Below are 24,926 nucleotides of genomic sequence, written 5' to 3'. Positions count from 1 at the left end.
GTGACATGGTTATGAGGTCCAATTATTACATATATAATTAATGTAAACAGATGCTGATCTATAACTGATGCCCTGAAAGTGTTGTAAATGTATTCTTCAGTTCTGGGGGTTATGTATGTGTATATATGTATATATATTTATTGAGTTTTTTAGCAGTGTTCTGCTGATATGTCACTTTTTATTTGTTACAGAACTTCTATCTTATTGATCCATACCTGGTAGGATTTATTGTTACCATTTTGGGTCGACGCCTTGTATATTGTGCCTTAACTCATTTTGTGATAACTTGGTGCCCAGCACAGCTGTGGCCCTTAGTGCAACAGCTTCTCAGGTGAGTTCATCTCTGTACACATATTCATCAAAAAGCATTACGAGGTGAGGTGGCCTAGTTGGGGAAGAAACTGATGTGTAATTGGGAGGACTTTGAATTTCAGTGCAGGAAACTTTGATTATTTTCCTTCTTTTCTTCTAAATAATTCTAGCCATGTGTTGATGTGATTTCTTTGTACTGATTCATTACCTAATGTTTATCCAGTCTGCACAAGTATGTGATCTCTGATGACTTTACTGTCTGCGAGATGTTTAGTTTCAATAAAATTTAAGAGAATTTTACATAAGGTGCATGTGTTTGAGCAGCAGTCAGTCCTAAGTAGTATGTGATGTTAATGCAGTAACTTCATTCAAGCAACTGAAAATGTTAATAACCTTACATAATGTACTAATTCACAAAAACAGACGACAGTCCAGAGCCCATGTTGATTGACTTAATACTGGGAGTAAAGTGCATGTCTTGTTATGGTCATTATCAGGGGCAGCTAGTGGTTTCCGTACTGGGTAAGTCCGCAACATTTACTGTTCAGCAAATTTTAAGTGCGGGGAGGGGGGACAAAATCACACTCCAGCCAAACGTTTACATACTGTATCTTGTTTCCATTTCATAATCAACTACTAAATAACATCAAAACGTAACTCCAAGATAAAATCCATAGGTAGCTTATTTATCCCCCAATATCACATTTCCCAGCAGTTTACCGCAACAGGTTGTCTAAAAGACGTATTTAGGAGAGATCTTTCATGCGGTATATGTTGACTTCACTATGCCTTTAGTGTTTTTACTGTTTTCATTTTTAAACTTCAGATGTTTAATGTTTTGAGTGCTCAAACCATGGCATTTGTGAGTTTGTGTGACAAAACATTAATGTTTCTGTGACATCATAGGTCTTGTACTGTGATAAGTTGACATGAGCAACTCGAACAACCATTATGTTAATTTTTACATACCGTATTCATCGTATTTATACTCGTGTATTACAAAAATATGAATTTTAAGTGGATATAGTGCATTAAAGATGTATCCAAAAGATGTTGCTTTTAGTATGGTTTCTTGTGTTAAAGTGTCAGAAAATGTGACACTTTAGCGCAACAAACTGTACTATAAACAATGCATTTTGGAAAATGTGACGTCAGTAGCTAAAAATGTCACTACCCTAAACTAAATTGATAGTCACAACAAAATAATTGCTTCTTATCACCTGTTGATCGACTTTTGCTTATATAATTCATTTATTTATAGATGAAATCAGTTTGGAGTCCCTTCAGCGGTGCAAAACGATCTATGACCATTTCATTGAAACTTGGCTGATTTGGTAGTTCATTTTTGAGAGATCACATCACAAGCGGACAAAGTCTGTCCTCATTCGCAGTATTATGCCTGTGTGTTTTCAATCACTTTGATGTAGGGAAGAAGCCTTCTGCCCAGCCTATTGTCCAAGGGAAGGTTACTGTTATCTACAGAAGTTTCACTTTCAGGGAAGTAAGTTCAACAAGGTCAATGCATCTGCCACATTCATAAAATCATTTCGGCTGTATAACACGTGCAGTTCCTGACCTAAGTGTGAAGACTGTAATTTAAACAAATTAACAGCTACTTTCATTGCTTTTTCAGGGAAAACAGTTTTATGTTTAAAAAAAAAGAGTTCTGCAGTTGACAAGCGATCGTTAAAACTGAACTTGAACACTGATCTGCGTAATGATCCAGTTGCAGACATCTTGTGCACATGCCATTTTTGATTCAGTGAAATGTCCCTGTTTTGCAGTTGGTTCTTCCTGTTCCCAGTGACTGGGACAGAAGCTGCAAAGTGAGATACATATTAAACATCTTTCACTGCATCAATATTCCTTTGTTGTAGTTGATTGAACAGAATGTTACAATGAGACATGGCTTCATATATCCAGAATAGAAAATCTTCATCTTGCAGGAAACTGTTCTGTCTCATAGCCTTGTTTATTGTTCTATAATCATTAGTGTTATCATTAGTAGTTTTTTCCATGCACTCAACAATTTGCTTTTGGCATTTGTGTATTGTGGTTACTCCCCATGCTTTGAAATTCCATCTGATTGACTGAGGAAAGTTAGGAATATGTTTCTTGACTATAACTTTGAAGTTCCTTCTAAGTCACTGGAGAAGACCTGCACTTGTTTATTACTTGTCACACAAGGCTCAACAATAAAATTTAACTGATGTCTATAACACTGGATGAAGGGAGCATTTTCGTACACCTCCTTAATTGTGATCTGAACTCCATTTTTTGCAGTCACCCATAACAGGAGCACCATTGTAACACTGAGCCATCTATTTCTCAGATGTTTCATTTATGTTCATTTGCTCTAGATCACTGAGAACAGCTGCAGTTACATCGTATGCATTGTGATTCTTTGGTCATACAAGGGAAATAAATCTTTTTATTTATTTTCCATGGCTTGCCAAATTTGCACAGTCAGTGGTTTCGTCAACTTCGATAACAAGGAAATCTGTCTTTGACAGTGCCACCTTGATGAAATTGACTCCAGCTGTTTATTTTAAATTGTTTTGGATAGGCCTAAGACAACCAGTCTTCTTCTTTTTTTTTGGGGGGGGGGGGGGGGGGGGAGGGGGGTGCTGCTTCAAGATGCCGTCTTGTTCTGACATCAGAATAACTAGACCTTTAAACATTCTTGTGTGCTTGGAATTTTTAGTTACGTCATTGTCCCTTGAAGCAACCTCGAATTTGCCACAATATTTAATTCAGACTGTCAGTTTACTCATGATACACCAGTTTCTTGACACATTTTCATTGTATGTCTTTGTATTAAACACTGTCTAGTTGGCACATCATGTCCCCTTTTCCTAGCATTTAAAATTCAGTAAAACCATTTAAATGTTTTTCGCTGAAATTGTGTTCTTTCACCTTTGTGTGAAATTTTTTTAAGTCTGTGGTACCATTCTCAGTCCAGGACTATAACTACTCTGTATCACAAGACAGGTGAAACAGAACGATGTGTTTTTCACTTCACTACAATGCAATCACTGACTGGATTGTACATTGCTCTGTTAAAATTACGTGTATATTTTTGCTTGGATTTGACACTGTTTTTTTCTTGATTGATGTTTAGATCGTGTCTGGGCGCACCATGTTCCTTCGCTTTCATCCTAACTGCATGTTCCAAATTTTTACCTGATAAAATGCATACTGAATTCATGTTGTGCTGTTTCTGACCTTGTGGTATACTGCAGTTAATTGTAAGAAAGTAAACTCACTAAATTCGGGCACAATACACTCCAGAAAAGAATGTGCTGATGGCTCGCATTACCTGCAAAAACAGTTAGAAGCAAGGAAATTAATTGTTTGTGAAAACTGTCGCTAGATGGTGAGACCAGTACACTTTGACAAGACATCTGCAAACTTCTTTTAACAGTGGATAAAATAGCCAGTGGCAGAAACAAAAAAACTATCGAAAACACTTTCAAAACAGTAATGCTAATTGTTGATTAAAGATGCCTTAAAGTATAATACAGATATGCAGAGACAGGGATTCAGTAGCAAAGTTTCAGCAACTCTGTTTACACCTTTTTGATGTAAGCAGTGGAACGTGAAAATTGTGTGGAGGCTGGTAAGACATCCTTAGGCTGGAAGTCCAGAGCCTTCAGGACAGCTGTAAGAACTGTTCTCAATAGAAGTCGTGCCCCCCAAACCTGTGGTACATAGAGCTAAGCAGCGTTTCGAGGCATGGCCTTAAGACTAGCTACTACAAAAACTTTACTTACTATGACGTAAAAACAGTCCCAAAAATGTTGAACAGCATCATTTAAATCCATATGGGAAATATGTGAAATGCATACTGATAATTTGTGTAATACATTGCTGAGAAATTTATTGAAACATATGTTTTGGGGTAGCACCACATGAGAACCTTTAATTATGAGCCACATCTGGTCACTAAGTTTAAAGGAACTTACTGTGTGTGTGAGTAAATTGAACTGTTATTGATATGATAATTAAAACTCTTTGGTGGGATGTAAATAATAATCTGCCCATCTGTGGATGGCACATCTGCAGTGACAAGTAGTCCCTTGTCCAGTATGATGAAGATCTTAACAAGGCCTACACAAACAGGCATAACTCCCGAAACCTAGTTTGCAAACAGGTTTTCCTTGCTGTGTCCACACAAGCCCATAATCCTCTGAGCACACCCAGGAACCAGCTGCAAAGCATCACTCCTCTCATCACCCAGCAGCATCCCAGATTGAACAGTTTAACCATATACTTCATTATATCCTTGACTGCTTACTGTCATACCCAGAAGTGAGGAACACACAGCCGGCCGCGGTGGTCTCACGGTTCTAGGCGCTCAGTCTGGAACCGCGCGACTGCTACGGTCGCAGGTTCGAATCCTGCCTCAGGCATGGGTGTGTTGATGTCCTTAGGTTAGTTAGGTTTAAGTAGTTCTAAGTTCTAGGGGACTGATGACCACAGATGTTAAGTCCCATAGTGCTCAGAGCCATTTGAGGAACACACAGCCCACAAACTTCACCCCTGCCAAAGTCATATTCTGCCATAAACCCAGTCAACACAATACCCTAGTACACCCTTATGACGCATCTATTCTCAACCCCTTGCCGCACGAGTCATACTCATGGGCAACCCACGTATATGACCTGTCCAATACACACACCCAGCATGTCTTACTCCAATGCTGTACAAATTTATATCCTGTTTGAAGTGGGGCCATGTGTAAAAGCAGTCATATTGTCATGTCGTAACCGCACTCATCAAAATCTGAAAGCAGGGTTGTTGTTGAAGCACAACACCTAGCACTGAAGGTATGTTTATTATGATCACCAACGTACTGCCAAAACACCTGCACATAGTGCTGCTTTTTATACAAACATTGAATATTCAAGATATACGAACTTTATAAGCATAAGATATTTCGAGAAACTTCCAGAAATGATAAATACTAAATAACGAATAATTGATGGTGGACAAGTTTGAACTAGAGATCTGCAGCGTACCATCCAGTGATGTTAACCACTGTTCTGCACAGCATGCAGAACAGGTTGCTGGATTACTCCCTCTTCTAGAGAAACAGCAACCTATTGTTTCAGAAGTTCTCATTACGGCTGGCTACAGCATGTTGGATCTAGATCTTGTCAATGGCCCTCTGTATGGCACCACTGGTGGATCCCTCACCTTTTTTGGATTTTTAAATTCTGGTCCTCATTTCGGATTTGATGTCCACTTTCCAAATTTTACAGAAGTGCGGGCAGTTTGGGGAAGGATGCCTTACTGTGGTACATTAACTCTTCACTGTGTGCTGTTATATTCTGCACCTACCAATCAAGTTGATCTACCTCTGCATCCGAAATCCAACATGGTAGCCAGTCCATTGTTGTGGGTTTGTCATGTACCCTATTGGTGGTAGCCCCCCTGACAACACAGGGATTGCACTGCTGATGCCTGAACTGCAACCTACCCATGTCAGCCAAGGAGTAGGTGCCTATCAACTTCGGGGTACAGGGACTCTGGACAACGGCTGCTGTGCCAGGTGGCCTTTGCCTTGGCAGGGTGGCACCCACCGGGAGAGGCTCTGTTTGGACTGAGTGGCATCGTGGTGGATGATCCACAATGAAGCAGATCAAACTTAATGGTGGCCGTGCCAACACAGCCACGTTAACAGCTAGAAACAGTGACTTTTTTAAGTTTACAGTCCTATGACATTTCCGGCTCCAACCATGCATTAAGACAAGGGAAATGGAAATGGACAGTTTGCCGATTTCTTTTTTTGTTCCCAAATTGATGGCAGAACTTTCACTACAACAAAGCCAATGTTTTTAGGTGAGAATATTAAAGATCAATTTGGGGAGCTTGCAGCAATAGAAAAGGTGAGAAATGGATCTTTGCTTGATCAAAATGTCACACACCAATGAATCATGGGCACTTCAGGCCTGTTTAAAGATACAAGATGTACCAGTTACTATTTCTCCTCATAACAAGCTCAATAGAATTCAAGGTGTTATCTTCCATCAGGACCTAATGCTACCAACTGATGAAGAGCTGCATAATAATCTGGCATGGTGTGGAGTCCATTTTGTTTGTCTCATCCATAAGGGATGGACACTGGAGCTTTTATCCTGGTTTTCGACAGCAACATTTTGTATGAGAAGGTTAAGGTCATGGTTTATAGGCTTATTTTCTGCCTCTGATGAGATCCTTTAGGTGCCAGACGTTCAGAAACATGTCCTCCCACTGTTCTAATGAGGCTATCTGTCTGGCATGTGGCTGGGCATCCCATGAGTGCAGCCCTTGTGACCAACCTCCTCAATGTGTCAACTGTCACAAACTGCACCCTCCTTGTTCATCGCAGTCTCAGTGGTTAAGAAGGTGAAGAAAATTCAAGAGTATAAAACACTTGATCACCTATTGTATCAAGCTGCAAAGAAAAAGTTTAAAAGACTTCACCAACTGATAGGCCTCAAATTTTGTGACTATTGTCTCACAGTCCATACCTCACACAATGACAAGGTCATGAATGACACCTCCTGGCCCTGGTCATATTCCAGGGCCTGCCTCACAGTTGAAGGAGGGAATGTCAGTTCCCATGCCCGCTACACCTGTAGCACTGGTGGTTTCCACACCATCGGAGCTGCCAGAGATGCCTAGTCATCTCTGGCATCAATCAGGGACGAGGACACCTGTCAAGGTGCCCCCCTCACAAGGCAAGGACCAGCAGTAACAGGCTGTGGGCTGAAGAAAAGTATAATCCTCTTTGCTACCAGAAGATGAACTGGAGAAAGCTTCACAGAAATTGAAGTTTCACAAGGATGAGAAGGATGAGCAGAAAGATAAACTACTTCCTGAGACTTCGGATGTTCCGCTACCCATCCCTGATGAGGTTGAGCCTATGCACCTTGACGGTGTATCAAACAATCAGGTGGACTGTGACCTGATAGCGAAATAGTCAAACCCATATTTTCCATTTGGCACTTTGTCAAGGCCTGACTCCAATGCTCCTTCAGTGGAACTGTAACGGCTACTATCTCCACGTGACTGAACTCCGTTGTTTACTGGCCACTTATTCCTTAGTTGGCATAGCACTTCAGAAAACACAGTTTACGGTAATACATCTTGCTGCTCTGAAATACTACAAACCCTACTATACAAATGCATTAATGTTGAGAGGGCATCCAGTGGGGGTTGTACCCTCATATGCTCTGATATAGCCACAGCCATCAGGGAATGCCTCAGTGCACTCCGACGTCATAAGTGCCAGACCTCTGTGGAAAATTTAATAGCATTCAAGAGACTCCAGGCGAAGGGCAGAAAGGAAAGCGGGAGTGTTGGGAGAAATATGTGTCATCCATGCAATCCCACACCCCATGATCCCAAGTGTGGACTAAACTCCATTGCATTTGCAGCCATCCACCACCCACAGTGGTTCCTGGCAACCATGTCAATGGTAACATCTGCACTGATCCTATGGTACTTGCCAAATGTTTTGTGGCACACTTCACTGAAGTGTCCACGTGCAGTAATTACCATCTTCATTTCCTGGCCCAGAAAAACCTCATCAAGTGCCACCTGCTATCCTTCCATGCACAGAGCTCTCTCTCGTAGAATGCCCCTTTTAGCAAATGGGAACTTTGCAGCACTTTGGCAGTGTGTGGAGATATGGCCCCTAGACCTGACAAAATACATAACCAAATGCTGAAACATTTTTGTGCTGACAGCACGAAAGATATCCTTGGGCTCTTTGATCGTATTTGGCAGGAAGGAGAATTTTCCTCTGCGTGATGGGAAGGTATTATTAATCCTGCCCTGAAACTTGGAAAGGACTCACATATTTTAAGTAACTGCCACCCAATCTCTCTGATGAGTGGTTTGTGTAAGCTATTTGAATGAATAGTCAATCACCATCTTTGTTGGTGCCTTGAAGCTGGAGGGCATATACCATAATTGCAAAGTGGCTTTCGGGCTTTCCGGTCCACCACAGATCATCTGGAATCTGCAGTGCACAATGCTTTTGCGAATCAACATCATCTGATTGCTGTGTCCTTTGACTTACAGAAGGCATACGATGCCACCAGGCGACGTCAGATCCTATCTACACTGCATGAGAGGGATTTCTGGGGTATTTTACCCATTCCTATCCAGAATTTCCTAGCTCTGGGCAGGTTCGACTCTTGGCAACCAATATGTACAGGAAACTGGAGTTCCTCAGGGATTGGTTCTGATTGTAATGCTGTTCGCTATCGCTATCAGGGCTATTGTAAATGCAGTGGACTCCATAGTCTCTCCGTCTCTGTATGTGGACGATCTTTGCCTGTGCTATACCTCTGCATCACTGTGCACTGCTGAGTGCCAACTTCATGGGACTGTCTGGAGAGTACATGACTGGGCCCTGAGTTACGGCTCTCAATTTTCTCCTGCAAAATCGTGAGTTGTGCATTTTTTTTTCTGACTTCGGACTGTGTACCCACACCCAGAAATTTATGTTTTTGACCAGCTGCTTGAAGGTGTGGAAACTTTTCCAGTCTTAGGTATTTTATTTGACAACAAGGTAACTCGGCTTCCACATGTCTGCCAGCTCAAGGCAGCTTGCATAAAGAAGCTAAATGCTCTGTTTTGTTAGTAACTCCTTGTGGGCCTGAGATTTTATGAAGCACTGATTTGATCCTGCCAATGGGTCGGCAGCACTGTCTGTACTGAGCGTGCTGGATCCTATTCAGACCCTGTTCACCACACTGACATGCAGTTGGTGATGGGGGGTCTTATGTACGAGACCTGTTGACAGCCTCCTGGTGGAAGCTGGTGCATTACCACTGTAGGTTAAACGACAGCAGTTTCTGGATAATTATGCAGTCACAATCTGTCAGATGCCTACTCACCCATCTCACTCAACTCTGTTCAATAACCAACAGTTCAGACTCTTGGTGCAGTGCCCAAAACTGGGTAGACGAGCAGGAATCCACCTTGATACTGTACTGAAGGATCTCCAACAGCCTCCTTTAGTTTGTGTTCCTAGGGCTTCCTCTTGACACCCCCTGCGGTCTGTACCCTGCCCTGTGATATGGATGGACCTCTTTTGTGGCCTAAAGAAAAACACTGATCCTACCCTTTTGCAACACCTGTTTCGTTCGATCCTCCACAATTATTCTAATTCGGTATGCATCTACATGGATGGCTCGAAAGTCAGTGACAGGGTTGGTTTCGTATTTGCAAATGCAAGGGGACATGAGAGGCTTTCTCTGCCTAGTGCCTGCAGTGTATACACTGCAGAGTTGGTTGCCGCATCTCAGGTTGTGTGGTTCATCAAATCCCTGGCCACGAAGAACTTTCTAACGTGTAGCGATTCCCTGAGTTGCTTAAAAGGCACATCCCTGTGTTATCCCAAAAGTCTTTTGGTCTCTAATATCCAGAACCTACTGGTTGACCGCTACAGCTCTGGAAAGTCAATGACGTTTCTCTGGACACTGAGCTACATAGGCATTCCAGGAAATGAACTTGCAAAACCATCTAGCCAAAGACACAACTGCAGGGGACCATCTTTATGTTGGAATACGAGGCACAGATGTAAGATTACAATTGCGACGCAATGTTTTGAGACTCTGGGAATTGGAATGGCAGGCTACAAAAAGTTAAGAGCGATTAAGGGTTCCTCTAAGGTGTGGCCTACATCTTTCCAGGCCTCTCAGAAAGATGACATTGAATTGTGCCGACTATGAATGGGCCACATGAGACTCACCCATGAGTTCCTTCTGCATTGGGAGATTTCTCATTACTGCAGCTGTGGTAGTTTACTGATGACAGCACATGTCTTCATTGAGCGAGCATGCCTGGCCAATCTGTGGCATGCTCTCAGCTTGCCCACCTCACTACCTTGGGTGCTTGCAGATGACGAGACAGCTACTACCAAAGTGTTGAATTTCCTGAGAGAGAGCAGGCTTTCACTAAACTATAATACTCCCCCACTTTCAGTGTTAGGGGTAGTAGTCAGTATGAGAGCCTCCCCCTGCAGTGGGTACCCCCCCACATGTTACCACAGGTTACTCATCTCCCCCCCCCCCCCCCCCCCCCCCCACCTTTTTGTGCCTTTGGACCCTCTTGTGCAAAGTGCTGCCTGGGTTGTCTCTATTTTCTTTTACCTGTCACGTTACAACTACTGTCATGCCCTTTTTCGAATTCTTGGACTTGCTTATATAGTTGCAGCAGCTAAGTCCCCACTTTTTCACCCTTTTACCTTTTTCTCTCATGAAATGGAGGGACTAGTGACCCAGTAGTTTAGTCCCTTTAAAAGCATAATAATAATCATCATCGTCATCAGGAATAACATCGGAAAGTGACGTGAAATGGAATGAGCATGTTAGGATTGTGGGAAAGGTGAATGGTCGACTTCAGTTTATTGGAAGGATTTTAGGAAAGTATGGTTCATCTGTGAAGGAGACTGCATGTGGGATGCTAGTGCGACCCATTGTTGAGTACTGTTTGAGTGGTTGGCATCTGCACCAGGTTGGATTAAAGGAAGACATCGAGCAGTTCAGTGGTGTGCTGCTAGATTTGTTACCAGTAGTGCTCAAACAACATGCAAGTATTACGGAGATGTCTCGAGAATTCAAATGGGTTTCACTGGAGAGAAAGGGACATTAATTTCGAGGAGCACTGCTGAGAAAATTTGGAGAACCGGCATTTTAGGCTGACTGCAGAATGATTCCATCGCCGCCAGTGTACATTTTACGTAAGGACCATGAAGATAAGATTAGACAGATAAAGGCTGATATGGAGGCATATAGATAGTTGTTTTTCTCTCGTCCTGTGTGCAAGTGGAACAGGAAAGGAAATGATTAGTAGTGGCACAGGGTACCCTCCGCCAAGCACCATACAGTGTCTTGCGGAATATGTATGTAGATGGAGATGGAAAAGAGTTACCAGGGAAGGTTGATTGCAAACATTGATGGCTGACTACTGTTTTGTGCCAATGAGAGATGGCACTGGTGAAGGGAGACAATCAAGGAAGAGAAGTTTCGCTTAATGTCAGAAAGAACGTGATGCAGTGAAATCAGCAAAGGGAAATTAAGTTCTCTTACATGTGTTTTTGTAATAATAATTGACATTTTTAAATGAACATATGCTATTGTCTACTCAAATGCAGTATTTAGTGATTCTGTAAAAGATTACAAAATAAATCATTTATTTTTAATACAATTAAAAAAAATCCTGTTACAAAAAACTGTAATTCCAGCTAAAACTTTAGACTTGATTTGTACAAAAATCGATGTGATAAAGAAACATCAAAATCAGATTTGAAATTGGAATGAAAAATATTTAAATATCACCTTACAGGTTTCAGGCTCTGTCTCAGGCTGATACTGATCTTCGGCCTGACATGGCTGCTTGTCCTGTTCCAGAGGTTGCCCCTCAGTCTGCAAGATCCGGGCAGTCGCAGAGGGTGGGCTTACTGGTAGTTGGGAGCTCCAACGTCAGGCGCGTAATGGGGCCCCTTAGGGAAATGGCAGCAAGAGAGGGGAAGAAAACCAATGTGCACTCTGTGTGCATACCGGGGGGAGTCATTCCAGATGTGGAAAGGGTCCTTCCGGATGCCATGAAGGGTACAGGGTGCACCCATCTGCAGGTGGTCGCTCATGTCGGCACCAATGATGTGTGTGGCTATGGATCGGAGGAAATCCTCTCTGGCTTCCGGCGGCTATCTGATTTGGTGAAGACTGACAGTCTCGCTAGCAGGATGAAAGCAGAGCTCACCATCTGCAGCATCGTCGACAGGACTGACTGCGGACCTTTGGTACAGAGCCGAGTGGAGGGTCTGAATCAGAGGCTGAGACGGTTCTGCGACCGTGTGGGCTGCAGATTCCTCGACTTGCGCCATAGGGTGGTGGGGTTTCGGGTTCCGCTGGATAGGTCAGGAGTCCACTACACGCAACAAGCGGCTACACGGGTAGCAGGGGTTGTGTGGCGTGGGCTGGGCGGTTTTTTAGGTTAGATGGCCTTGGGCAAGTACAGAAAGGGCAACAGGCTCAACGGGTGCGGGGCAAAGTCAGGACATGCGGGGACCAAGCAGCAATCGGTATTGTAATTGTCAACTGTCGAAGCTGCGTTGGTAAAGTACCAGAACTTCAAGCGCTGATAGAAAGCACTGAAGCTGAAATCGTTATAGGTACAGAAAGCTGGCTTAAGCCAGAGATAAATTCTGCCGAAATTTTTACAAAGGTACAGACGGTGTTTAGAAAGGATAGATTGCATGCAACCGGTGGTGGAGTGTTCGTCGCTGTTAGTAGTAGTTTATCCTGTAGTGAAGTAGAAGTGGATAGTTCCTGTGAATTATTATGGGTGGAGGTTACACTCAACAACCGAACTAGGTTAATAATTGGCTCCTTTTACCGACCTCCCAACTCAGCAGCATTAGTGGCAGGACAACTGAGAGAAAATTTGGAATACATTTCACATAAATTTTCTCAGCATGTTATAGTCTTAGGTGGAGATTGCAATTTACCAGATATAGACTGGGACACTCAGATGTTTAGGATGGGTGGTAGGGACAGAGCATCGAGTGACATTATACTGAGTGCACTATCCGAAAATTACCTCGAGCAATTAAACAGAGAACTGACTCGTGGAGATAACATCTTGGACCTACTGATAACAAACAGACCCGAACTTTTTGACTCCGTATGTACAGAACAGGGAATCAGTGATCATAAGGCCGTTGCAGCATCCCTGAATATGGAAGTTAATAGGAATATAAAAAAAGGGAGGAAGGTTTATCTGTTTAGCAAGAGTAATAGGAGGCAGATTTCAGACTGCCTAACAGATCAAAATGAAAATTTCTGTTCCGACACTGACAATGTTGAGTGTTTATGGAAAAAGTTCAAGGCAATCGTAAAATGCGTTTTAGACAGGTACGTGCCGAGTAAAACTGTGAGGGACGGGAAAAACCCACCGTGGTACAACAACAAAGTTAGGAAACTACTGCGAAAGCAAAGAGAGCTCCACTCCAAGTTTAAACGCAGCCAGAACCTCTCAGACAAACAGAAGCTAAACGATGTCAAAGTTAGCGTAAGGAGGGCTATGCGTGAAGCGTTCAGTGAATTCGAAAGTAAAATTCTATGTACCGACTTGACAGAAAATCCTAGGAAGTTCTGGTCTTACGTTAAATGAGTAAGTGGCTCAAAACAGCATATCCAGACACTATGGGATGATGATGGCATTGAAACAGAGGATGACACGCGTAAAGCTGAAATACTAAACACCTTTTTCCAAAGCTGTTTCACAGAGGAAGACCGCACTGCAGTTCCTTCTCTAAATCCTCGCACAAACGAAAAAATGGCTGACATCGAAATAAGTATCCAAGGAATAGAAAAGCAACTGGAATCACTCAATAGAGGAAAGTCCACTGTACCTGACGGGATACCAGTTCGATTCTACATAGAGTACGCGAAAGAACTTGCCCCCTTCTAACAGCCGTGTACCGCAAGTCTCTAGAGGAACGGAGGGTTCCAAATGATTGGAAAAGAGCACAGATAGTCCCAGTCTTCAAGAAGGGTCGTCGAGCAGATGCGCAAAACTATAGACCTATATCTCTGACGTCGATCTGTTGTAGAATTTTAGAACATGTTTTTTGCTCGAGTATCATGTCGTTTTTGGAAACCTAGAATCTACTATGTAGGAATCAACATGGATTCCGGAAACAGCGATCGTGTGAGACCCAACTCGCTTTATTTGTTCATGAGACCCAGAAAATATTAGATACAGGCTCCCAGATAGATGCTATTTTTCTTGACTTCCGGAAGGCGTTCGATACAGTTCCGCACTGTCGCCTGATCAACAAAGTAAGAGCCTACGGAATATCAGACCAGCTGTGTGGCTGGATTGAAGAGTTTTTAGCAAACAGAACACAGCATGTTGTTATCAATGGAGAGACGTCTACAGACGTTGAAGTAATCTCTGGCGTGCCACAGGGGAGTGTTATGGGACCATTGCTTTTCACAATATATATAAATGACTTAGTAGATAGTGTCGGAAGTTCCATGCGGCTTTTCGCGGATGATGCTGTAGTATACAGAGAAGTTGCAGCATTAGAAATTTGTAGCGAAATGCAGGAAGATCTGCAGCGGATAGGCACTTGGTGCAGGGAGTGGCAACTGACCCTTAACATAGACAAATGTAATGTATTGCGAATACATAGAAAGAAGGATCCTTTATTGTATGATTATATGATAGCGGAACAAACACTGGTAGCAGTAACTTCTGTAAAATATCTGGGAGTATGCGTGCGGAACAATTTGAAGTGGAATGATCATATAAAATTAATTGTTGGTAAGGCGGGTACCAGGTTGAGATTCATTGGGAGAGTGCTTAGAAAATGTAGTCCATCAACAAAGGAGGTGGCTTACAAAACACTCGTTCGACCTATACTTGAGTATTGCTCATCAGTGTGGGATCCGTACCAGATCGGTCTGACGGAGGAGACAGAGAAGATCTAAAGAAGAGCGGCGCGTTTCGTCACAGGGTTACTTGGTAACCGTGATAGCATTACGGAGATGTTTAATAAACTCAAGTGGCAGACTCTGCAAGAGAGGCGCTCTGCATCGCGGTGTAGCTTGCTCGCCAGGTTTCGAGAGGGTGCGTTTCTGGATGAGGTATTGAATATATTGCTTCCCCCTACTTATACCTCCCGAGGAGATCACGAAAGTAAAATTAGAGAGATTAGAGCGCGCACGGAGGCTTTCAGACAGTCGTTCTTTCCGCGAACCATACGCGACTGGAACAGGAAAGGGAGGTAATGACAGTGGCACGTAAAGTGCCCTCCGCCACACACCGTTGGGTGGCTTGCGGAGTATAAATGTAGATGTAGATGTAAAACATCATTCCAAAAGTTTTAAGATGCAGCATAGTGTGATCAGATGATCCAAAACCTGAATGTTGCTCAAAGACTCCATCTACTTGTAGTTTAAAACCTTATACCCAAAAATAAAAACAAATTTCTTAGAAGAAACGTAGACAGTCTATAGGACTAGTGTGGAGGGCACTGGTAGCCAGTCAAATGCCACAGTGATGGACTGGGTCTAACAGTTCCAGTGCTGAAGGTGCCACAGTATTTGGCTAGGTGTTCTCTCTTCACAATTGAGAGATAGTATCATCGTCCCAATCCTACCACACAAATATCCCACATCCATTGACAGCTACCGATTATGTAGCCTCAGCAACGTCATCTGCAAACTGTTTGGAAGAATGGTTGTCCACAGATTATGCTGGGTTCTCGAATCTCTGCACCTTTTGTTTCCCTTATCGGTGTGGTTTCCAGGAAGGGTGACCGATAACTGACCATATGACCAGGTTGGAAATGGCAGTCCACAAGGCTTCAACACCAACACCTCATCAGTCTTTTTTTTTACCTATGTAACGTACGTGATATTCCTTGACAACATTACATTTTACTTACCCTCTATGACTAGAGATTTTGAGCCTCTCTACCAGTTTTTGTTTGTCAGTTTTTATGCCACGGGGTACTCCAGGTTAGAGCTGGTCCTCCACTCAGCTCTCAATGGGTCCATGAGAATGGCATCCCACAGGACTTTGTGCTTGTCACACTCTTCCTCATCACCATCAATGGGCTCGTGACCTCAGTCGGGCAGCTGGTTACCCCCACACTGTATCCCAGTGATTTTTGCATTTGGTACAGCTCCCACTCTGTAGCCTTGGCTGAATGCCAGCACCAAGGTGCCGTCTGAAGGGCCCCCACTCAAGATCCTTTTCCCCACTCGAGATCCTTTCCCAAGGTTTCCAATATGCTCATGCAAAAATACAGGTCATGCATTTCTCTCATCGTACCATGGTTCACCTTGACCCAAAACTCTATTTGGGGACCCAGCACTTGGACGTTGTTACAGTCGTGTTTTTTGGCCCTCCACTTTGATAAAAAGCTGGTGTAGCTGCCCCATATTTGTCAGTTACAGACTTAGCTATACGCAGAAGCTTAACACTCACTGTTTCACTGCCCACACCTCTTGGGGTGTGGATTGTGCTACTCTTGTTATTTACTGGGCACTGTTCTTGTCCAGAGTGGACTATGGTTGCCAGGGCTATGGCTCAGCGATACCTTCAATATTGAAACTGTTAGACATAGTTCATCATTGTGGAGTTAGACTGGACACTGGTACTCCATGGACGGGCCCCATAGGCTGTCCTCTTGTGCAAGTGGGAATCTTCCTTCTTCAGCTCCAGTGGTACCAACTGTTGTTCTGTTACGCAATAACCAGCCAATTTACCAAGTTATTTATGCGCACGAGGGGGACTGATCCCCTGACACCCACCCTCAGTTGGGATCACTAATTGGAAAGCATCTTGTAGCCTCTGCTGGGACCTCTGCCTAATTTCCCTAGAATGTAATTCCTGTGTTTTCTCACACAACTCTCTTTAACTGGTACTCAGGTTACGAGTTTGAAGCGATCTATTCGATGATTCCAAAGTTTGTCATCCCCATGATCTTTTGGCTTCCATTCCATTCACTTCTGTAAGAATATCAAGGTGCTACTGTCATGGCTCTAACCATGGATAGGACGGGATATGCTTTTACGTATCCTACTCATCAGGAACAACATTTGTCACTGGTGACGTGTAGTGTTTTTATGGTGGAGCTGATAGCCATTAACAGAGCTATACATTTTATTAAAAAGCCTCAATTGACTGCATTTTTATTTGCGGTGATTCAGTGAGCAGTTTCCAGTCTGTTGATCACTGCTGCTCTTGTCACCATGTGATATCTTCTATTCATGACCTTTCCTTTTACCTTAGTCACACTGCCGTAATAAGTTGTCTTTCTCTGGGTTGCAGGTCATGTCGGTATCCCAGAGAATGAACTGGCTCACCATTTGGCTAGAGAAGTGATTACTTGCCTCCCCTACGCTTTAAGCTTCGACAGTCCGAGGTGCAGATCTGTTTATGCAAATAAGTCTTCCGTAAACTTGGAGGTAGAGCAACATATGCTGGGCTAGTGCCTTCTCTAATAAACTCTGCACTATCGAGAAGGCTACCACTGCATGGTGCTCCTCCTTCTGTTCCTCCTGCAGGGAATCTGCAGTCCTATGTTGTCTCTGCATCAGGCATACTGGACTAACCTGTAGTTTTATTTTATGTAACGAGTCACTCTGGTTCTGTTTGTGGAGCATTACATGTAGTAGCTCATTTCCTGGTGGAATGGTGCCTCCTCTTGCTAAGCATTGTCTTCCAAATTCTTTGCCCCTAATATTGGTGGATGGGACATGGGCACTGGTTCTCTGTTTTCTCAATAAAATTGGTTTTTAATCTCAGATATAAGGTTTTAAACTGCCTTCGGGGTGGGGTGGGGTGGGGTGGGGTGGTTGGGGCTGGGGCATCTCTCCATGCATGCTTGGACTGGGGACCATCGACCCTACTTCCTTTTCCACCTGCCTCCTTAATACCTATTTTACTCTTGTAAAAACTGCTTTGAGGTGTGGTTTGCATCTTTTTCTGCTGAACCCTATTTTCCATTTTAGGTGTAGCACTCTGTTTAGTAATTGATGCTCTTTAGTGCCTTCACTTCAATGGACCATGGATGGGACAGCTGTGGGTTGGATAGCTCCAATCACATGTAGAGCCCTGAGGACAACCACCTGCTGCCTTACCAATTTCTCTCATCTTGTTTTTATTATTGATAGTCCAACTGATATACATAGCTTGTTTAGCCTTCTCACTTTTACTGTTCTGAATCTCCTGACTAGAGGAGATTCTTTGCTCTGTAACTGCCTTTGTTCTTAATGTGGTTAGCAGGGATCAGCCATGGAAGAACCCTCATTTTCTCTGAACTACATACTTTCCCAATGCATACACTTCTCTACAAATTATTTCTGAGCTCTGGCATCAATATTGCCTTCAGTGCCCCAATCTTACTGCTCCTATGGACTTTTGTGATCAGACATGTCCTGGAGTATTTCTCTAATTCCACATGAACCAAAGGACTGATGGTCTTGCTGTTTAGTCCTTTAACCCCCAACCAACCAATCAACCAACCAACCAACCATTATCAGAGTTTCAGCAGTCAGCACAGGTTTGGTGACTGTTGTTGACTTTGGAAACCTCCCCAAGACATTGATTACAATTTGTAGGAATGGTGTTGCTGCTAGTGGAATTGGTATCAGTTGCTCTGGAGATAATTTTGGCATGGGCTGCCATCACTGCCATACTTTACAGTGGCTCGCATAGTGTCTAACTGTTCGGTAGAGACCTTGCCTGTGATACTTGCGTCTGACTCTGTCTGGAATCTTCACGAATTCCAGCTGACCAGATGTAGGAGCATCATAGAAATACTTGATATTATCTGGCCATAGATGAGCTGGGATGATGAACAACCATATTTGCCCTATTGGATCATAGTTCCTATTTTACTATACTCCATTTATTAATTGGAGTCCTATTTTGGTTGCTTCTTTCAAGGCTTTTATGGTTTTCTGCAGAGGTGGTTCTTCCCTTGGTTCAACAGCAGTGTCATTTAAGGTAGCAATGACTGCTGTGTTCTTCCAGAGGATTCCTTGAAAGGCAGTCAGCATCCATGAGTTTTGCATCTGCATTTGTATACAACCGTGATGTCACACTACTGAAGCATCAGTGCCCACTGCAACGGTAGACTTCAACAGACCCTTCAGGCTAGTCAGCAAGCATAGCAAATGGTTACCAATCTTGACAGTGAAAGGTTTGCCAATTAAATATGGATGGAACTTGTTGATGGCCAAACAAACTGCAAGGCAATATTTCTTAGTTGTAGAGTTGTTCATCTCAGACTTGGAGAGTACTCTCGAAGCGTAATCTATAACTTCTCCAGCACCTTACTTGAATATGCACTGGAACTGCTCCTATACCATAACAGCTGGCATTGACGTGGAAGTTTTGTTCGTCATACAATGCGAAGACTGGAGAAGATTTTAGCGCTTCCTTAAGGACAATAGGGTATTTGACTGTTTCCTGGAAATTGTCTTAAATGATTAAATATTTTATGCTCCTAACACACTAGTTTCCTCTTGAATGTCAGTATTCTTGTATAAAAATGGAAATGAAATTCAGATAATTTGAAAGCTCGCTAAAATGCTCCATTTGAGTCATGTGCTGCCTGTGACAGTACTGGCTGGCTCGCTGCTCTTACTGTCACAATGCTAATTCACATTGATGCCTGTTTTGGAATTTATGTTGTGGAAAATGAGTTACAAATGGTGTGTAGTACCATACTGTACAAACAAATCTACAAAAATCCCTGAAAAGTTGTTTTTGAGTGTTCCAGAGAATGAGAAGACGTGTAAAACGTGGTTGCACTGAACTAGCAACTTGCCACCACGTCGACGCACAAGTTCACGAACATAATTAAAAATATGTTGCACTTTGAAGTTAATTTTAACTTACCTCTGAGATATGCTGTCCCACTGTTAGAACGAAAGATAGCGTCATTCAGTGAAATTAAACTCTTGAAAATTGTTGTTTTACTCCACTACACCTCAGTTATTCAGTAGCTCAGTTGTTGTCAAATGTTCTGTAGGTATAATATGTGGACTCATTTGCAATTCCTTAGTTTTGAGCGAGATTAATGATGTTGCAGGGAACAGGGAAAAGAATGCCCATTGTTACTCATATCACTGCTCTATTTGAGTGCAGCATAAACACATCAACTTTTGCAAGGCTTCTGGTATCAGTATTCACAGAATTCCTTTCTATTGTGACTTAAAGGTTGTAATTGTGTTTTGCATCACTAAGTAGCTAAACTGTTTGCAGTAAAAGTATGTAAAAACCTCGTAACATCAGCTAATACTCCCATAACATACACAGAGCCTCATTTTATTCCTAGTCTCTGTCACCAGGGCATCAGCTAGTAACAGAGTGTTTTTGATCATGTGACCCGATCTTAATATTTAATGATTTCTAAGCTTCAATTACACAAAAATAACGGATATTGTGTGAGAATATTGACAGCAGATGCTATTTATATGGTATTGTCAATCAAAATAATAACAATCCGAATCATATTTTTAACATAGAAAAATAGCCTATTCAAGATTTAAAATCTTGAACATGGCCGTAAACAGCAACTGTAAAACTATAATCTTGGAAAGGCTGAAAAACTCAGCCAACCAGCTATGTAACACAGGTTTATTACATTAATTGATCTATGTTTCAGTAATTGTAAAATTATTTTCTTCAGAAGGAGATTTAATGCATAGAAATTATATATTTCTTACAAATTACAATATTAATTGTCAGTTGATTACATGTAAGGCACTGGATATGCTTATTTGTGCATTTTTTATGCAGATGCACGTAGTGTCTTCCGTATGTAAGTTGCCTTAACTTAAGGGTCTAGTACGTTAGTCAGTTGAGAAGTATTATCAGTGAAGTTCACACTGATGTTACTGATTACTGTGACTTGTTATTTTATTGATTTTGGTGTGAATTTTTACTTGACAAAAACCTGTGGCTTTATTCTAATGTACCTTTTCAACACATTATGTAACATGTAACTGTGTACCTTCGGCTTATAGTATTTTACCCACATTTACTATTTCTCTTTTAATTGCACATTTTGTAACCAATGTGCAATATCTAAGTGTTACAGTCTCCTTCAGAAGAAGATAATTTTGTAATTACTGAAACCTAGGTGAAGGGTTCTAATAAACTTGTGTTATGCACTTGGTTGGCTGTTTTTTGGCCTGCGATCTGAACACCCTTTAACATGGTTGTCAGACGGCTTAGCTGTTCTTCAGATGTCTTTGAAAAAATGACAGTATCATCTAGATACCAAAAGCCAGCTGTCCATCATATGTTGAAATGTGGCTGGAGCATTCCACAGTCGAAACAGTATGGCTTTGAACTCATAGAGACCAATTGGTGTTATGGAGGCAGTCTTTGTGTTATGAAGGTAGTCTTTTTCTGGCCAGCCTCATCAATCTAGATTTGTAATTAAGTTGTTTGCATGTTTATTGTTGATAAATATTTTGCTCCTTTCAAGCAGTCTAGGGTATCATTAGTGCACTGCATTGTGCACACACATTGTTTTGTGATTTTATTAAGTAGTCGAAAGTTGGTGCGTAAATACCACATGCCATCCTTCTTCACAAAGATGACAGGAGAGGATGAAAGACACTCTGAAGGTTTAGTGTCTTCATCTCACAGCACCTTCTCCATCTCCAGGATTATCTATCATTCAGCTGGTGACAGTCTGAGTCCTGGCTAATTGGTGGATGATCCCAAATGTTGATACTGTATTTTACCATGAATCACTTGGTCTCTCTCCTCTGTTCTGCATAGGAAGGCATCCAAAAATTTGTAAAGAATGGCTAACATTTGTCAACATTGTTCTGTGGTCAGCTCAGATTCTACTTGCGATTCGATAGTAGCTTCCTCCCCTCTGTTATCTGTGATGGTAGCAGAGCACAATTCTTTGTCAATGACATTAAGGTGCTTTTCCTGGACTGGTTCGGCTGCCCTTATGCTTACATATAGGGATGAGTTGTGGCTGCTCGTGATAATTGGTGATCTGAAGTTTTCTTGGCCACCTACAATACTGATTGATTGTCACTGAAATGTAGATTTCTTTTGTGAGCCTTTTGCAATCAGTGAAAGCTTCACAGTTTAACTGTGCATCTTGATCGATGACGGGAACTTGTCTCATTGATAACAGCAAGGTAACATCATCTGCAGTGGCAGACAACTGCCCAGAGCAGGCTTTGCAGTGTGTTCTTGTTGGAATGGCTTTGTCAGTCTAGAGCTTTGATCTTCCACAGTCTGACTGCTTGTGATGCCTGCAGGAAGTCCCCATCCAAGAATAACTTTGACTCCATTCTGTTAAAACGACAAATTTGAAGAGCTGCAGTATATCATTGCATCTTTTTGGTCCATGTTTGCATAAAGAAATCGTGGAGTTGTTGGTCTGCATTGGTGCAAAACAATTTTGTTTTATGTTCTTTCCCAACCTAGTTTCAGTGACAATATCACCATCATCAGTAAGTTTTTTTTCTGTATCATAAAATAAGCCAAATTAGCATTGTTAAAAACATTACAAAACATTATTACACATGTCTTGTTTGGTTCCAGGTGCTGTATTGTATGAATAATGTACTATGAAACTATTCACACACTACACTACCTGGAAACAAACAATACACATGTAATAACATTTTGTAATGTTTATAATGATGCTAATTTTGCATGTTGTAGAGTAAAGAAAAATTCACTGATGATGGCGATATTATTGTTGAACCTAGTCTGGTAAAGGATATAAAACAAAAGTGTTTTGCATCAAGGCAGACCCACAATTCCGTATTGTTTCTGCATATATCATTGACAGTTATTTGTGCTGTACATGTTCCAGTAAGCTGGACATGTTTCCCGTTTGCAACCTTCAATCACTTTCGTATCCTGGATCGTAGTCTTCTTTAGTCCTTGAGTTCATTTGTGCCCAGGTAAGTTGACCAATGATGATGACACCAGTGAATTTCCTGAAACCTTGATGACTGTTTTCCATGAAGGATTTTCATCTATGGCAGTCTCATCTCTGTAGATAGCTAACTCAATTAGCTCTCTTGTATTAAACGGCTAGGCAAACGGCAACCAGGAATGGTTAGGGAGTGCTGGAAAGTAACCTCATACAGATTATGCCTTTTTTTTCAACGGGTGAACTATAATTTTCTACAGATGACTGGCACCAACAGAACTGTTATAACGGTTGCCTCTAGTGGCATAGTGGTCATCAGAAAATTGCCATTTTTCTCTGCAGTAATACACAACTTGTTCAGGGCATCCACAGTGGAAACGCTTTGGCATGGTGTCCTCTGTCTTCCAAATGTCTGTTCGTCCGTGATGTGCTACACTTGGTGGAGGACCAGGTTGTCTGTGCATCGGTTGGGTGCTGAGTGGTTGTTTGATGGCTCAGGCATAGTTCTGTATTGGCAGAGTCCATTCTTCCTTATACGTTCGACTAGTGGCAGAGATTGATACTAATGACTGACACACCTCTTCAACATTTTCTATTATCCCTGGCATATAGGGTGGATATTTGTGTCTGCTATCTCTTGCTTAGTTGATCTGGCAGTTCTCTTTGCCATAAAACACTGTATCTCTTCTCTTGCTACCTGACATACGAGAGAGTTAAGGTTGTGATGTAAAACACTCCCACAAAGCACGTTTATTATCAGTGTACAGCCAGAACAGAACTGAAGTCCTGGGCGGATAGTGCTGCTGTTTATACAAACATAGAATATTCCAGAATATACAAACATAACAAACAGAAGAAATTTCGAGAACCTTCCAGAAATGATAAATTCCAGATAACTAATAACAGCTGGTGGTCAGGTTTGAACCGGTGACCCACAGCGTGCCAACGATCAATGCTAACTGCTACGTTACAATCCATGCACCACAGCTTGTGCCAATATTGTATACCACCTGTTCTTTAATTGTTGCACAACATCATAAATGGGCATGACCACCAACCTGTTGTCACAGTTGTCAGCCTGAAAGAATGCCACTGCCAAATGGTGCCAAGAACAGAAGTTTGAAAGAACACAATACCAAACACAACATGCTTGATTTTGATGTCTGCTTCACAATCCATGGCCTCTGGATCCTATATCCAATACCAGCTTTTGTGAGTTATGCAGATGGGAGTTGTCATTGCCACACACACTCCAGTCATGTTTTCATGGCCTCTAGCTCTGCGAGGCTTTGTGACCATAGCCACATTCCCTTCTTCCTCATGACCTGAATTTCTTTTATCCTGCACTCGTTCAGAATCTCTGCAGTCTCCTTCTTCCTTTGTTCTGTTTTCTCCTCCCAGTTGACTCGTCCTCATTGTTCTCCACTGTGCACAACTCCCCCTGTCTGAAATCAGAAGGAGCTAACTGGTTGCATGTTCTTATCCCACCCTCTCCCTCCCTGTCAGCAGCCATCCTTCCACCAACCCTCCCTCCACTCCTGCCTTCTTTCTCCCCACCTTTCTGCCCACTCCACCTGATGCAACCTGTCATTCCAGTTAAGTGGTAATATCAGCACAATGTGCTGAGCCAAGGCAATGTAACTGGAACCGTATGTGTGTGTGTGTGTGTGTGTGTGTGTGTGTGTGTGTGTGTGAGAGAGAGAGAGAGAGAGAGAGAGAGAGAGAGAGAGAGAGAGAGAGAGAGAGAGAGAGAGCGCGCACACACATTTATTTATTTATAATGTAGCTTTGAAGAAGGATTTGTCCGAAAGCTAGCAACGTTCTGTCTTATTTATTTGACTCTCGATAGCTCAGTAACTCAACTGTACAGTGGATTATTTAGATGGGTGTTGTTCATATCTATGTGTTGTTCATGCATAGGTTACCTTACCTGAACCTGAAGTTGTCTCCCCAATGTTGTGATTTACCAAACATGACCAATGAATAAATTGGCATATGTAGAATCATCTGCCTGGTATTCCTATAAAATGGTCTACACAGATGATAAAAATAGATTTTATATTTTGACAGTTTCTTATAATATCACCACAGGTAGCAATCTAAAGCAGAAATCTTTGTGACAAATGATCAGTGATCTTTTAAAATGTTTGTTTGCTTGGAAAGG

The 24,926-nt window shown here is 42.2% G+C and overlaps 1 protein-coding gene across 3 annotated transcripts in view; it reads left to right on the top strand.

The window, feature by feature from the left end:
- LOC124556722 (transmembrane protein 39A) overlaps window positions 1-24,926 on the top strand; it is a 200,405-nt gene that overhangs the window by 87,970 nt on the left and 87,509 nt on the right. For all 3 annotated transcript variants that reach the window (XM_047130716.1, XM_047130718.1, XM_047130717.1), the window contains exon 6: window positions 192-331. In XM_047130716.1, the coding sequence (XP_046986672.1) occupies window positions 192-331 (140 nt within the window). The remainder of the gene's footprint in view (window positions 1-191; window positions 332-24,926) is intronic.

This window comes from Schistocerca americana, chromosome X (genome assembly GCF_021461395.2).
Source record: "Schistocerca americana isolate TAMUIC-IGC-003095 chromosome X, iqSchAmer2.1, whole genome shotgun sequence".
NCBI classification, from domain to species: Eukaryota; Metazoa; Arthropoda; class Insecta; order Orthoptera; family Acrididae; genus Schistocerca; species Schistocerca americana.
This window is presented reverse-complemented; position numbering and strand designations above follow the sequence as displayed.